This window comes from Petaurus breviceps, unplaced genomic scaffold (genome assembly GCF_028583685.1).
Source record: "Petaurus breviceps papuanus isolate PSGF00001 unplaced genomic scaffold, PetGlider_PUasm1.0 98, whole genome shotgun sequence".
Classification (NCBI taxonomy): domain Eukaryota; kingdom Metazoa; phylum Chordata; class Mammalia; order Diprotodontia; family Petauridae; genus Petaurus; species Petaurus breviceps.
Window position 1 is genome coordinate 45,446,829 of NW_027187460.1, and position 15,010 is coordinate 45,461,838.

The 15,010-nt window shown below is 33.1% G+C and overlaps 1 protein-coding gene across 1 annotated transcript in view; it reads left to right on the plus strand.

Moving 5' to 3' along the window:
* Window positions 1–15,010, plus strand: part of CSMD3 (CUB and Sushi multiple domains 3) — a 795,885-nt gene that overhangs the window by 457,387 nt on the left and 323,488 nt on the right. Inside the window, exon 23 of the mRNA XM_069081309.1 lies at window positions 9,706–9,900. Coding sequence (XP_068937410.1) covers window positions 9,706–9,900 — 195 coding nt within the window. The remainder of the gene's footprint in view (window positions 1–9,705; window positions 9,901–15,010) is intronic.

The following is a 15,010-nucleotide window of genomic DNA, read 5'->3' on the forward strand; positions in this document are numbered from 1 at the left end:
TCTATCTATCTATCTATCTATCTATCTATCTATCTATCTATCTATCTATCTATGCTTAATTGTACCTTTGGGGTGGTGGATACAGGGAAAGAAGCGGGGGGGAAGACCAAAATAAAAAGTGTATAGCAGAGAACAAAAGAAAAACTACAAGAAGCAAAGAAAAAGTGGACAGCTTTCAAGTTAACATATGGTATTTAATATATAGGCTTTCTTGAAATGATAAGTTATTGCTGTATATTTTGAATGCTCTCCTATGATCTGCTTTGCACATACCATTTTTTTCCTTTCTTATTTTATGTTTAAGTTTATGTTTCTTTTTATTTTCTTGTTATGTATTTAAAAAGAAAAAATAGAAAATATAGACTAAAAAAATCAAGAAACTTTAAGAAAGTTAAAAAAATTGTTTACATTCCTATATGAGAAGATGATACCAGTAACTGCTAAGAACTTTATCATTATTAGGGTTGTAAGAAGGAGTATACATAAAGGGCATGAGTGTGAGATCACTGTAATGGAATGATTTCAAAAAAAATTAAAATAATCTAGGGGTGAAAAAGAGGGATATACTAGGAGGAGGGGGAAGGGAGGAGTAGAATGGGGGAAATGTTCTCATGTAAAAGAGGTGTGTGAGGAAGTACTTTTATAAAGGAGGGGAAAATGGGTGTGTTGGAGAGAGTGCTTGAACACATAGATACTTTTGACCAGGAAAAAAAAATTATCAAGAAGTCATCAAAGTCACCAGCCCACTTTTTTCATTATTGGAAAATCTTTGTAAGATATGTGAGTCCACCCGTTGAGGATATCTGATGAAAACATAAAAAGTTGACAAAAAGCTTTTCTTAGATGATTTACATATTTATACCTAGTATATATTTGTAGTCTTACAACTACGAGAAGTGCAGGAAGAAATCCTACTGTTTGTTATCTAATATTTATGGTTTGGTTTTTAAAATTTAATTTGTCAAAATATTGCCTTAAAGTCTTGACTCAAAAAAGATGTATTTGATCATGTGATAAAATTAGCCTCTGACAGATAAGATCATGGAGATAACTTTGATTGATAATTTTCTGAATTTGACACTAAAGGAGTTATAAAATAGGAAGACATATGGTTACCTAACCCTTTTGCCAATGTCATGGAGAATTTCTCTACTGAGTTAAAAGAGAATATTGAAAATCTTTTTCATTGAAACTCATAACCATTCAGCTGGTCACCACTATACAAAAACAAAGCACATATTATAGTTTATAGAAATTAGTTGAATAGATAGCCCATTGAATTAGTCTAAAAGTATCTATCTCTTAGATAATTAGGAGGTATAATGAATTACAGATGGATAATGACCTAGGGAAAGAATTAAATAGAAGAAAGAGATCAAGCTACATTTATGTAATTGCATAGTACTTTCAGTAAGCTCAAGCTGCTTGTTCCCACAAATGAATATATTTTTCTTCTGTTTTTTTTTTTAATGAATATTTTCTTGATGGTGCTATGTGGCTGTAAATCATGAGACACCAAAGGCTTCTTATAAACAGAATTGCAGGTGATCTAAAGAGTAATGAAAAGATGCAAGATGGGTATGAATGTGAGGAGAACTATTACTAACAATGACTTGCAATGCCTTCAAGGAAACATATGATCATAAAAGGATGTTGGCTTGTCACGAAGCAGTAGAGAAGGGAGAAGAGTTGCATATCAGAGCCCTACACAGAACTCACAAAATACGTAATTTGGCTCCACTGAAGATGATTTCTGGAAAGACATGATTAATTATTGTATCTGATTAAAAATATGAAGGAGTGATTCTTTGTACTAGTGAAGGGAGTGTCCAATACTGAAGAATTCATGGTTCCATGGAAGTATCAATGTATTAAAAAATCATAGTATAAGAATAGGAATGGAATTATACAATGTAAAATAACTTGTGTAAATGTTAAGGTGTTTTAAAATAAGATCCCACATATTAACACAACATGTAACAGTAATAATTAGGGAATTTTTAAAAAGTCTTATTTATGTATTTTTATAATTCAGTATATAGATTATATGTATTTGGGTGTAAATATTTATTTACCCATAAACATCAACTTACTTTAGAGAATATTTTATAATGTGATTATGGATTTTTAAAGGATAAATCAAGTAAGATCTATAGTTTTCTATTTATTAGATTTATGCATGTTTTATTTCTGTTTTTATGGTAGTTTGGTATTTATTGGTAGTTGAATATTTTTTTTCCAAACAAGTGTTTTAGTGATTTTTAAAGAAGAACTATTTTGCTAATGCATCTTAAGAAAATGACCAATTAAGAAATAAAAAGACTTCTTAGGCTGGAATTTTTGTAACTTTCTAAAGGTAGGAGAACCTAATTTGTACACAAATAATTATACATATACAATATGTATGTATGCATACATGTATATGTGTGTATATGCGCATACATGTATGTGTATACATATGTGTATTTCCATGTGTTTTTATTTATATGTATGTGTAATGGTGTGGCTTTGGCAGATATATTTTAAAGAACACACTCAATTACATGTCTGTCTAATGGACTAGATTTTTTGAAGAAAAATTTAAATTTTAGAAATATTTCATATGTGGACCCCCATACATATACAGAAATGTGTGTGTTAGATCCCAAATAGTTGTCTAAAAGCTGGCATTTAAATATATCACTCATAGAAAAAAAATGCTTTACTGTGTAAGAGTCCTTCCTAAAAGGTCAATGTCTTACAACCATAAGTTTAAGAGAAGTATTTGCCATCCTTATGTATAAAGATGGGGAGTTCAGGGCTTCATGAGCTTCTTGGTACAAAGACTGCATTGCTAGAAATAGAGCAAAGGACCGAACAAATGACATGGGGGCACAAAGACATACAAAAAATGCAGGTTCAAAGATCAGGATGTTGTGTGTCTAGCCATTTAGTAGCTTTCCCTTCTGGATATTCTTACCCCTCAGGGTTGTACAACTACATTCGATGTATGTACAAGTCCAAGGACATGAAATCACTAGAAAGTCATGAGAGTTGCCCCTTTAGCAAAGTCATGTTCATTTTCCTTGTGAGAAATGTTGGTTGGCTGTTGTCCTACATTCTTGAAGAGGACCAACATGACATTACTATGTTGGAATCAAAATACAATGTGTTCACCTGTGGCTGATCAGACCAATATGAACAAAGAATATCTACCACAGGCTGGGCATAGATAGTCCACACGAACGTTTGGTGTGGAGATGTCTCTAAATTCTCATATCTCATGTTTCTTTTGAGTTACTGTAGTTGTGCTGCACTCAAAGAGCACAGCACCTTCTTGGATGCCAGCATGCCATGCTGTGTGGTTCTTTGTCAGTTTCCCCCATGTCATGTGATCAGTTCCAGAGTTCTTCAGAGAGACTGTCAATGTGTCCTAGTATCACTTCTTTTGATCACAATATGAGAATCTTCTTTGTGTGAATTCTCTGTAAAATAATCAAGCATACATTTGGCATTGGAACTTAGTAAGAAAACCACATTTCAATGTACTTTCATTTCTATGAACTCATTGGCTTTGTTCTCCTAATGGGAACTTGTGTAAGAGCCATAGGATTTTGTTTTGTTTTCTTTTTTGTTTTTTTCTTTTTTCTCCAAGAGACATTTTATGATTAAATCTTTTTTCTCTAGGCCTGAAATTCAAACTCTAGGTCTAGGATTTATGTGCTTTTGACCTTAGGTATGTGTACCTGCAGTTCAAAGATGGTGATGCCTAACCAATCTCTCTTCTTTTCTAGAAGACTGGATTTTTTTTTTAATCACAGAGATAAATTCAAAATCCCCATTTTCTAAACAAGAAGTTGTTGTTTAAAAAATGTCTTCATCCTTCTCTCTATTCCTCTTCCTCTTCTTCTTCCTCTCCCTCTCCCTCCCTCCCCTCCCTCCCCTCCCTTCTCTGTCTCTGTCTCTCTCTGTGTGTCTCTCTGTCTCTCTCTCTCTCTCTCTCTCTCTGTCTCTCTCTCTCTCTCACACACACACACACACAAACACACACACACACAGAAAGTCTTCAATAACCAACTTACTAGACTTTGGTTGACTTGGAAGGTGGTATCTTATAGAATGTTTCAAGGACCTATCCTTGGCCCCGTACTATTATATTTACCCAGAACCTAGGTAAATAATATTCATAAGAGGGGCGGCCAGGTAGCACAGCAAGTAAGAGCACCGGCTCCAGTGTCGGGATGACCTGGATCAAATCCGGGCTCAGATACTCAGCACCACACCCAGAAATAATAACTGGCCGTGTAACCTTGAGCAAGTTACTTAACCCCAATTGCTTTAAAAAAATAATATTCATAAGAACACTATAGTCTTTAGTTGTATTGAAAAGCATGGCAGCAGTATGGAAGGAATTAATTCTATTGTACTCTGTACTACACATATCTGCACTAATGTTTTCAATTAAGGGTGTGACATTTTAGAAAGACAAAATAGAATAGGTTCAGAATAGGGTGAGAAGATTGGAACACATATCGTTTGAGGGATGATTGAAGTAAATTGAGTACTCAAACTAGAGGAGAAAAAACTTTTGAGAAAGTGTGAAGTGTTTGAAGAGCTATCATGTAAAAGAAACTTGATTTGCTTAGTTACAGAGGTCAAAATGAACAATAGTATGTTGAAATTGCAGAGAAAGACATTCAGTTTAATGTAAGGGAAAGACAAAACAAGAAAACAAAAAACCCCTTCCCAATAATAAGCTTTCCAGAAGTAGAATGGACTGCCTTGGGGAGGTGATTTATTTTATGAAATACTACAAATGGTATTCTTGTTCATATAAAAGTTGAAATAGATGGTCTGTCAGTTTTCTTCACCAAGACTGAGACTCTGAAAATAGTTGAATTTATTGATTCCATCTTTATCTTGATCTAATGAATCTAATTTGTAGTAACTCAAATTTTTCTTCCATAATCCTCTATAGAATTCCACTAGTAATGCTACTCAAACACACAAATTCTAACAATTCCTACAAGAGACTAATAATATTATTACTGTAGCTTTAAAAGACAAATGGAATGTTGAGGAATTGGTCATTAGGATGGCAGTTTTGAAAGATTTAGGAGAGAGACTTAATGAGGAAGTTTTGAGAGAAACTGAAGAAGAAAGAGAAAAGAATGTAAGAAAAAAAATTTTCTTTGGAGAATGTTTTTACTTATATTTTGAAGAAATAAAGAGAATTCTATGGGGAATGAGTCTGTAAAGAGACTGAGGGATGGGGCGGCTAGGTGGCACAGTGAATAGAGCACCAGGCCTGGAGTCAGGAGGACCTGGATTCAGATCCCATCTCAGACACAACACACACACACACACACACACACACACACACACAAAACTAGCCGTATGTCCTTGGGCAAGTCACTTAACCCCAATTTCCCTAAAAAAAAAAAGAGATTGAGGGATAATAGAAAAGTTAGAAAGAAAATGAAAAAAGCTTTATTTCCTTATAGAACTCATTTAATCTTTATATTTCAAAGGCTGTGAATAGAACTGTTGAGAACAAAATTTAATTTTAATCCTGAACTGTTGTTATTGTGATTTCAGAAGTGAATGAGAAGTCATGTGGAGCCATAGTCACAATTTGAGGAAATTGTGATCTCTTTGGTCAAAAATTATAAATAATTATTTATGTATTTGTATTGTTATTTTATTACATTGTTAGTATATGTAACCAGTAGGTGGTTTAGTGGAGTCCTGGACTTGGAATCAAAAAGACTTGAATTTATATCATGCCTCAAATATTTACCAGGTCTGTGACTTTGGAAAAATCACTTCACCTCTCTTTGTCTATTTCTTGATCTTCAAAATGGGTATTTCATAGCACATATCTTCTTATATCTTTGCAAAACTAAAAGTGCTATATAAATATTAATGATTTAATTGTTTATATTTAATTCTGGGAGGTTACAGAGTTTGAATTATATAGAGATGTGAATAACTGTTTATGAGGAAAATGTCTTTCTACTTTGTTACAAAAGTAATATTTAACAAACTGGTATGGATGCCAAGGCTTAAATGATTAAGGAAATGAATATAGTAACAAGTCAAGTGATAGGGTATGGGGTAAACACATGAATGTAGTAGTTTTTAGATACAGTTGCTGCACTTCATTGTAGAATGGGGAGGCATTGTGTTACAATAGAAAGTATAATTGAATTGGAATTGTGGGACCTGCCAGAGTTAGAGTCCCAGCTCTGCCACTTTTTGCCTGTGTGACCTTGGGCAAAAGATTTAAGCTCTCTGGGTTTGTTTCCTCATTAGTGAAGTAAAGGGATTAGATTAGATGTTCTCTAAGGTTCCTATGATCTCTAACATGAAAAAAAAATCTTTGAATAGAGAACTGGTTGACAGACCATGTTTCCTGTTTGAACAGAAATCTAGCTAAATACAGAAATGACAAAAACATAATGACTTACTTATACATGGCAGTATATGAAATAAAAATATAAAACTATACTTAATTCTATGTTGAAGCCTTCTGTCCTATCAGTAAAGATGGCAGGCTATTTTATCCAGCAGTAACATTTAACCACTAACATAGCAATCGTCAGTATGTTCCATAAGGAAATAAATAACAGCAAAGAGAATAAATTTGAAAAATCACTAGATTAGACCAGATATAAACAGAATTGGATCATGACTAAAAGTGACTCAATTTTGAAAGCATTGAGGTTCTCAAAATATCTGAATGAGGAAAGAATATCAGATTATAGTCTACATATATGGCGAGGTGGGGTGAAGAATAGATTATTGATACCACTAAGGAGGGGAAAATCAACTAATCAGTGACTGCTGAACCATATGCCTACTTTTGTATCTCTAGAAAGTCTTTATAAGAATAGTCAACGTTTGTAGTTAGGACGTTGTTAATGAAGGTAAGAAAAGAGAATAGGTAAGATTTCACAAATTATATTCTGTAGAAAACCACATCTTTACACATAATCAGCTGAAAGGTACAATGGATGAGTTCTGCTTATTGTTTGTTGCCTCTATAGATAGCTATCTTTTCCAGTGATGTTATATGACTGCGAATTATGTCACTCTCCAAATTCCAAATAATTGTTTAAAAACCAACAACATTTTTCATCTACTTGGTTTTCCTTCTGTAGATTTTTAGGCTGAAATTTTTGGGTGACTATGGATCTTTTTTAGGAGGAGGAGGAGATGTGTGTGTGTGTGTGAAATTCTCTATGTATATGTATTTGGTATACATACATCAAATAATATAGCCTTAAAAACTTGTTTTCAATGAGGTACTCTTCTCTTCATATATATATATGCATATATGTACATATATGTATAGTTTTATATAGTTATATGTATATATGTTAAAATCTAATAAGATTTCTTTAAAGATAAAACAACAGGGAACTATTTTCTATAACACTTTGATTATTATTGTCAAGCAGAAGTAAAACATTGGGAGACATCCACTTACCAAAGATGTTTGCCATTATTGTAGGACATAGCCAGTGCAGAATCCATGTACAGGGGTGGCTAGGTGGCACAGTGAATAGAGTACCATCCCTGGAGTCAGGAGGACCTGAGTTCAAATCTGGCCTCAGACACAACATTTACTAGCCATGTGACCTTGGGCAAGTCACTTAACCCCAAATGCTTTGCATTCTCCCCTCCAAAAAAAAAAAAGAATCCATGTACAAAAGTGTTTCTATATAGACAGTGAAAGTCTTTAGATTCTCCTGTATGCAGGTGTTATTGTGTTGATGATAATCAAGCTGCAGAACATTGTAGAACCTCCTAAACAAGATCCAAAGCTATGCAAATCATTTCAGATTAAAAATACATGAAAAGAAAAGTAAATGAATAAAATAGTGTTCATTTTAAAAATAATTCCATGAAATTTGTTGTTTGTATCACTGGAAGACTAAAGATGTTAGAAAGATGGACTTTTTTTTTAAGGAGAAGTTGGAATTATTGAAAAGCTCAGCTAAATGTACCCAGTGCGATAGTGAATGCTTTCCTCATCTTATTTAATTTTAGGCCCAGTTCAGTATCTATCTTTTTAATCAATCTGTGTATCTATGTATCCGTCTATCTATCTACACACACATACACACACAAATGAATCTATATATTTCTGCTAAATTAATTCAGTAAAAATATATTGAGTGTCTTTATATGCAAGGCATTGAGCTAGAAATAGAGATAAAAACCAGGAAAAAATAGCCCTTGCATTCTACTATTTGATACACTTATGTACTCTCTAATAAGGACTAAATATCGTCAAGATAAATAAGTTCTGATTCTGTGAAATTCAGAAACATAATAGGTATTCTAGAATGAGATTTACAACCACTAAAAAGAGTACAAGTAAACACACGGATAGCCAAGAAAGTGGAGTACTTATTGTACCAATTACAATATACAGATGATCTGATTGCTCATTTGTTTTGTCTATCAGTACATAGATCTTGAATTGATGCTTCATGGAGACAATAGGTTTAGAATTAAATATGGAAAACAGAACAGACTGGATAGCATTAGAGAATTTTATTTTGTTTTCAAAAACCCTAAGATCTTCCTAGAAGCAGAAGAAAAAGAAAATAACCCCAAAACTTGTAATGGTAAAAGACCTAGAAAGGCGCTCTCAGATTTGGGGAGTTGGTCCTCATGGGACATTTATAGAAAGACAGGGTGAAGATTTTTGTAGAATACTTTGTGATCTGTGCCATTGGAAGCAATACACAGCTGAAATCATAGATCCATGGAAATATTGATATATTCCTTAGTATGCCATTAGAAAGTAAGCTCTTTCTGGGTAGGGATTGGTTCATTCTTTGTATTTATAGCCCTAGTGCTTAGAATAGTGCCTGTCACGTAAGAGATGCTTAATAAATATTTGTTAAAGAATTGATTTGTTTTTCTTTTATTTCACAGACTTTTTTGGTATGTTAGTTAACACTTTAAATAATCTAAAGGTTTTAGAATTCTGTGTAAATTATTTTTTTCTCATCAGATCAATTTGATTTTTAACATATTAACATATTAATCAAATAATAATAATCAGTTTTCTTCCTTGGAAATCCCTTTGTGATTTAAAATATTCCTAAAAGCACTACTTTCTGAAATGGCATAACTATGATGCAACTTGATTCCCAGCTATCAGTTAAACCTTTCCATTTGTCATTTGTTGCTTATCCACTTGTTATTCTGTGATTGTTTAACAGATAATAGAATATCAAGCTTCACCTAAGTGTTTTCCTTATCTTTATAATTTCTAAATGTTCTGGTGTTTCTTTAGTTCTCCTAATGATCAAATGAATTCCATAGAAAACTGTGTGTATATGTGTGTGTGTGTGCACGCATCTGTGTCTGAGTCTATGTATATAAACAGATATTGTATTTGTTAATTTGCTCATTTCTGTTCTGCTCATCTTTGAAATAGAATGTATTTCTATGTAGGCTGTGGTTTGTTTTTGTTTTTACTGGCAGAAACCTTTTCATAACTACAACATATAGGCAGAAGCAGTATTATTCTCAAGAGTCCCAGAATAGACATTAGTGGACAGAAATGGACTTGATAGTGGGTGACTATCTTTTATTTTTCTCATAGCAGTTTGCTGGATATCTTCTTTGCTTGCATCACATTTTCTCCTATTACACCTATTTGATGTACTATGTTATTCCAATTATATGTATGTTATTTTACAGCAAAACTACGTGAATCCTGCTTTGACCCAGGAAATATAATGAATGGCACCAGACTTGGAATGGATTATAAGCTAGGCTCAACAGTCACATATTATTGTGATGCTGGTTATGTTCTTCAAGGATATTCAACACTTACTTGCATCATGGGAGATGACGGAAGACCTGGCTGGAACAGAGCATTACCAAGTTGTCATGGTAAGGAGTAGATTTTTAAACAACACATTGTTCTCAGTTTTCTGTTGATTTCAGAAAAAAAATGAATAATGAACTTAATAAAATTAATCAGTGTTAAATGACAACACTTTTAATACTTTATCAGTATGTATTATATATATATATATATATATAGATGTGTGTGTGTGTGTGTATAAGCAAGAATAGTGGAAGAAGTACCCAGTAATTATCAGTTGAAATTAATAGGGAAGTAAATCAGAAACAGTATAGCCATAGATGTTTATGTAATGGAGCAAAGAACAGAAAAAGCAGACAAAGTGACCTTGAAATTTTAACATGATGTGGTAATTGTCTCATAAATAACCTTGATGGGATAAAACTTATGTCTGCAACAAGGCAATGAAAGCACAACTAATAGATTAGGAGGGACAGAAGTTTTAATGGACAGACACCAACATACAAGTTAACTTACCCTAAGAATGATTACATGATTCTTAACAATGGTTGAGGAAAAATAAGAAAGAGAAATAAGGTAAGAGTACACTGAAAAAAAAAACTATTCATTTGAATGAAGAATAGGCTTGTTATTTGCCCAGTATATGTTGCAATACTGTAATGTTCATTCACTCAGGAAAATGAAACCCCATAACTTTTCACAAAGGAGCACATTTATAAAGTTAAGATTTGCATGGAAACAGGGGCAGCTAGGTGGCATAGTTGAATAGAACACTGGCCCTGGAGTCAGAAGGACCTGAGTTCAAATATGACCTCAGATACTCGATACTTAACTAGCTGTGTGACCTTGGTCAAGTTACTTAACCCCAATTTTCTTGCCTTCCCCCTTCAAAAGAAAAAAAAATAATTGCATGGAATCATGATAGGCTGAAACAAAATTTGCATAAAACTTTTTTTAATATATTGTACTAATAATTATCTATTTTGTAACCCGAGTTGCTGTATATCACTTGTTTGGTAATAAATTCTTCCCTTTTGCATAAATCGGACAGTTAAATATTTCATTATCCCCTAATTTGTTTATGGTATCACCCTTTGTGTCTAAATCTTGTATCAATTTTGCCTTTATCTCACTATACAATATGAGATGTTGGTCCACACCTAGATTCTGTTAAACTGCCTTCCAGGTTTTCTAGCAATTTTTTGTCAAGTAGTGTTTTCTTGTCTCAAAATGTTGAGTATTTAGGTTTGCCAAAAATTAGATTCCTATGGTCATTTATTACTGTGTATTGTGTATGTAATCTTTTTCACTGATCCACCTCTCTATTTCTCAGTCAAGACCAGATTGTTCTAATGATTACCACTTTGTAATACAATTGGAAATCTGGTACTGATAGGTGACCTTCCTTAATTTTTTTATTGATTCCCTTGATATTCTTTGACATTTTGTTCTTCCAGATAAATTTTGTTATTATTTTCCTAGCTCTATAGTTTTTTGGGGTTTTTTTTTTTTTGCTTTTTGGAGAGCAGTTGGGGTTAAGTGACTTGCCTAAAGTCACATGGCTAGTAAGTGTATCAAGTGTCTGAGGATGGATTTGAACTCAGGTCCTATTGACCCAAGGGCTGGTGCTCTATTCACTGTGCCACCTCGCCACCCCTATAACTTTTTTTAAGAAATTGATTTGTATGGCACCAAATAATTAAACAAATTAAGGTAGAAATGTCATACTTATTACATTGGCTTAACCTGCCTATGAGCAATTAATATTTCTCCAATTATTTATATATTTTTATGAAATGTGTTTTGTAACTGTGTTTACATAATTCCTGGTTTTGTCTAGCAAGGACACTCTAAGTATTTTAATCTGTTTACTCTTCCATTAATCTGGAAAGTTAATATTTTGGTAAATATTTAGCTATTTCACTTAGATTGTCAGTTTTTTTGGCACATAATTGGCCAAAATAGCTCCTGATAATTGCTTTAATTTCATCTTCATTGGTAGTGTCACCTTTATATTTTTATGCTGGTTATTTGGTTTTCTCCTTTCTGTTTTTTTAAGTTAAATTAGCCAAAGGATTATCTATTTTATTGTTTTATTTTTCTTCATAAGATCAGCTCCTGTTTTATTTGTTAGTTCAATTGTTTTCATACTTTCAGTTTTATTAATTTCTCCTTTGATTTTCAGGATTTCAGATTTGGTGTTTTATTAGTCCTTTGTTTCTATTATTTTTTATTTGAATGCCCAATTTATTGGCCTGCTTTTCTTTTTTTGGTATTTTATTGGTATAAGCATTTAAAAATATAAACATTACCTTAAATACTGTTTTGCGTGCATCTCATTTATTTTGGCATGTTGTGTTATTGGTGTCATTCTCTTTAGTAAAATTAATTATTTTTCCTATGATTTGTTCTTTGACCTACTCATTCTTTAGGATTAGATTATTTAATTTCTGATTACATTTTAATCAATGTTTTTTACCAAGTTTTACTGAATGTAATTTTTGTTGTGTTATGATCTGAAGAGGATGAATTTCATAGCTCTGCTTTTCTTCATTTAGCTGTGAGGTATTTATCACTGAATATGTGGTTAAGTTTTGCTTAGTACATGTTCATTGAGAAAAAGGTATATTCCTTTCATTACCCTTTCAATTTCCTCCAATTTTTCTCCTCAATTTTCTCCATGTCTAGCTTCCAAAATTCTACTTATCTCCTGAACTCTCTTGTCTTGGTTATATTTATCAAGCTCTGAGAGGAAAAATTTGAGGTTCTCCCACCAGTATAGTATTATTGTCTATTTCTTCCTATATAACTCATCTAACTTTTCTTTTAAGAAACTGCATGCAAATTTCCTCCACAAAAACAAAGCAAAGCAAAACAAAAAACAGAACATCAACTCCAAGTAGAAATAAACACAGGGTAAATCAGTTATCTTTTAAAACAATTTGAGGACACCCTGGGAAAGACCCAACATCCAGGGGCTGAGGTTTGGTCTCAGTGAAGTGCAAACACCAACAGGCTGACTACAGAAAAAAAACAAACAAGCTCTTTTGGCTGCTGGATTGAGAGGCAGACACAGCCTTAGAAACATTCATCTCCCCTACAGTAAGGGGATCTAAAAGCTGAGTAAGAGAAGATTAAAGGGCCTTCTACTGTCAAAGGATGTCAAGCAAACATGTGCTAACCAGTAGTTATGGGCAGAGACCCTGCTGGCTGTGGGCACTTACAGCAGAGCTGAGTCCCCGCTTTCAGTTCCTGAGCAGAGAGGACAGCTGTAGTTTGCAGTCACTAGAGGGACTGTAGGGAGCAAGATCATTTGCAGAACACTGTGACTGGGGACCCTTGCTGTGGCTTGGGAGTGTAGAGAAGAGCCCAAGGTTGGACCCCAAGACAGACCTCAAAAAAACAACAGTAAGAAGGATCTAAGCCTTGGGGCATCATTCCACATAACTCAGAACTACAACTTAATTACTTTAATAGCTTCTAAAAAGAAAACAAAATAAAACAAAAATAAACAAATAAAAATGAGTAAGCAAAAGTGAAAGAGCCCAATCATAGATAGCTACTATGGGAATAGAGAAGATCTGGATTCATTTTCAGAGGAAGATAATGGAACTAAAACAAAAGAAAGTCACTAATTTTTCAGCGAGAAACATCAAATGGACCCCAGGGGAAAAGGAGTTCTTGGAAGAACTGAAAAAGGACTTTAAAAATCAAATAAGAGAAATTGAGGAAAAATTAGAAAAAATAAGAGCAATTCAAGATCAATAAAATTATGAAATGAAAGTCAACAATTGGGAATAGAGAATCAAAAACTTAAGGAAGAAAATAATTCCTTGAAAACTTGAATTGGGCAAGGGGAAACTAATAATGTTCTAAGACACCAAGAAATCATATAAAAAAAATCAAAAGGATGAAAAAGTAGAAGATGAAACATCTCATCAGAAAGACAAATTATCTGGAGAACAGATCAAGGAGGAATAATTTAAGAATAGTCAGACTACCTGAAAATTAGATTTAAGAAAAAGAATCTTGACATAACATTACAAGAAATTATCAAGGAAAATTGTCCAGAAGTTCTAGAACAAGAAGACAAAATAGGAATAGGAAAAAAATCTACCATTTGCCAAGTGAAAGAGATCCCAAGTTTTGAAGTTTCTAGGTTAAGGAGAAAATATTAGAAGGAACAAAAAAAAGATTAAATACTATGGAACTACAATAAGAATTACATAAGACCTAACAGTTACTGCATTGAAAGATCACAGGTCTTGGAATACCCTTTTCCATGGAGCAAAAGATCTGGGGTTATGACCAAGATTAAGTTACCCAGCAAAGTTAAGTATAATTCTGAATGAAAAATAATCAACATTTAATTAACTCAAAGACTTTCAGGTTTTGTGACAAAAAAACCCCCCAGAAATTAAGGGAAAATTCAATATATAATGTTCAGGAGAAATATAAGATAAACATTAAAGACTGATTATAGAGGGTTCAATGAGGTCAAATTGTTTACTTCATATATGTGAAAATTACTGCTATGATTGTCATTATTATTTGGGTAATTTGAAAGAAAGGCACGGACTGAGCTGAGTACAATGGAATGATTCTAAAAAAACAAAATAAGGCTGTGGAGGGAGAGATAAAAGGAGCAATTATCTCATACAAATCATGCATAAAAAGAAAAATGATGCAGAAGAAGCTAGTAAAAGGTAGAATAGGTAGTTCTGGAACCTTACTCTCATTGGGAATATGTTAAAGAGTGAGCAACATGTATATCTGGAAGGGTATAATAATCTCCTGCATTCAGAAAGAAATGAGGGCAGAGGGATAGGGTAGGGGGAGAGGGTAATGGAAGGACTCTTGGAGAGGTCAATGGGTTAAGAAATAGGAAGACAAATTAGTGGGTAGAAGTAAAAGGAGGAGTGAGGAGGGATATGATAAATAGGGTAAGAGTAGTGAAGCAAAATAAAGATGAGGAAATACATAACAAGTAATTATAACTTAGAATGATGAATTTATCCATAAGACAGAAATGGATAGCAGGTTAAAAAAATTTAATTCAACAATATATTACTTTCAGGAAACATTATAAAAATGAGAGAGATGCACAAAGACAAAATAAAGAGCAGGAGTAGAATTTAGTATGCAAAAAAGGCAGAGATAGTAATCATGATCTTA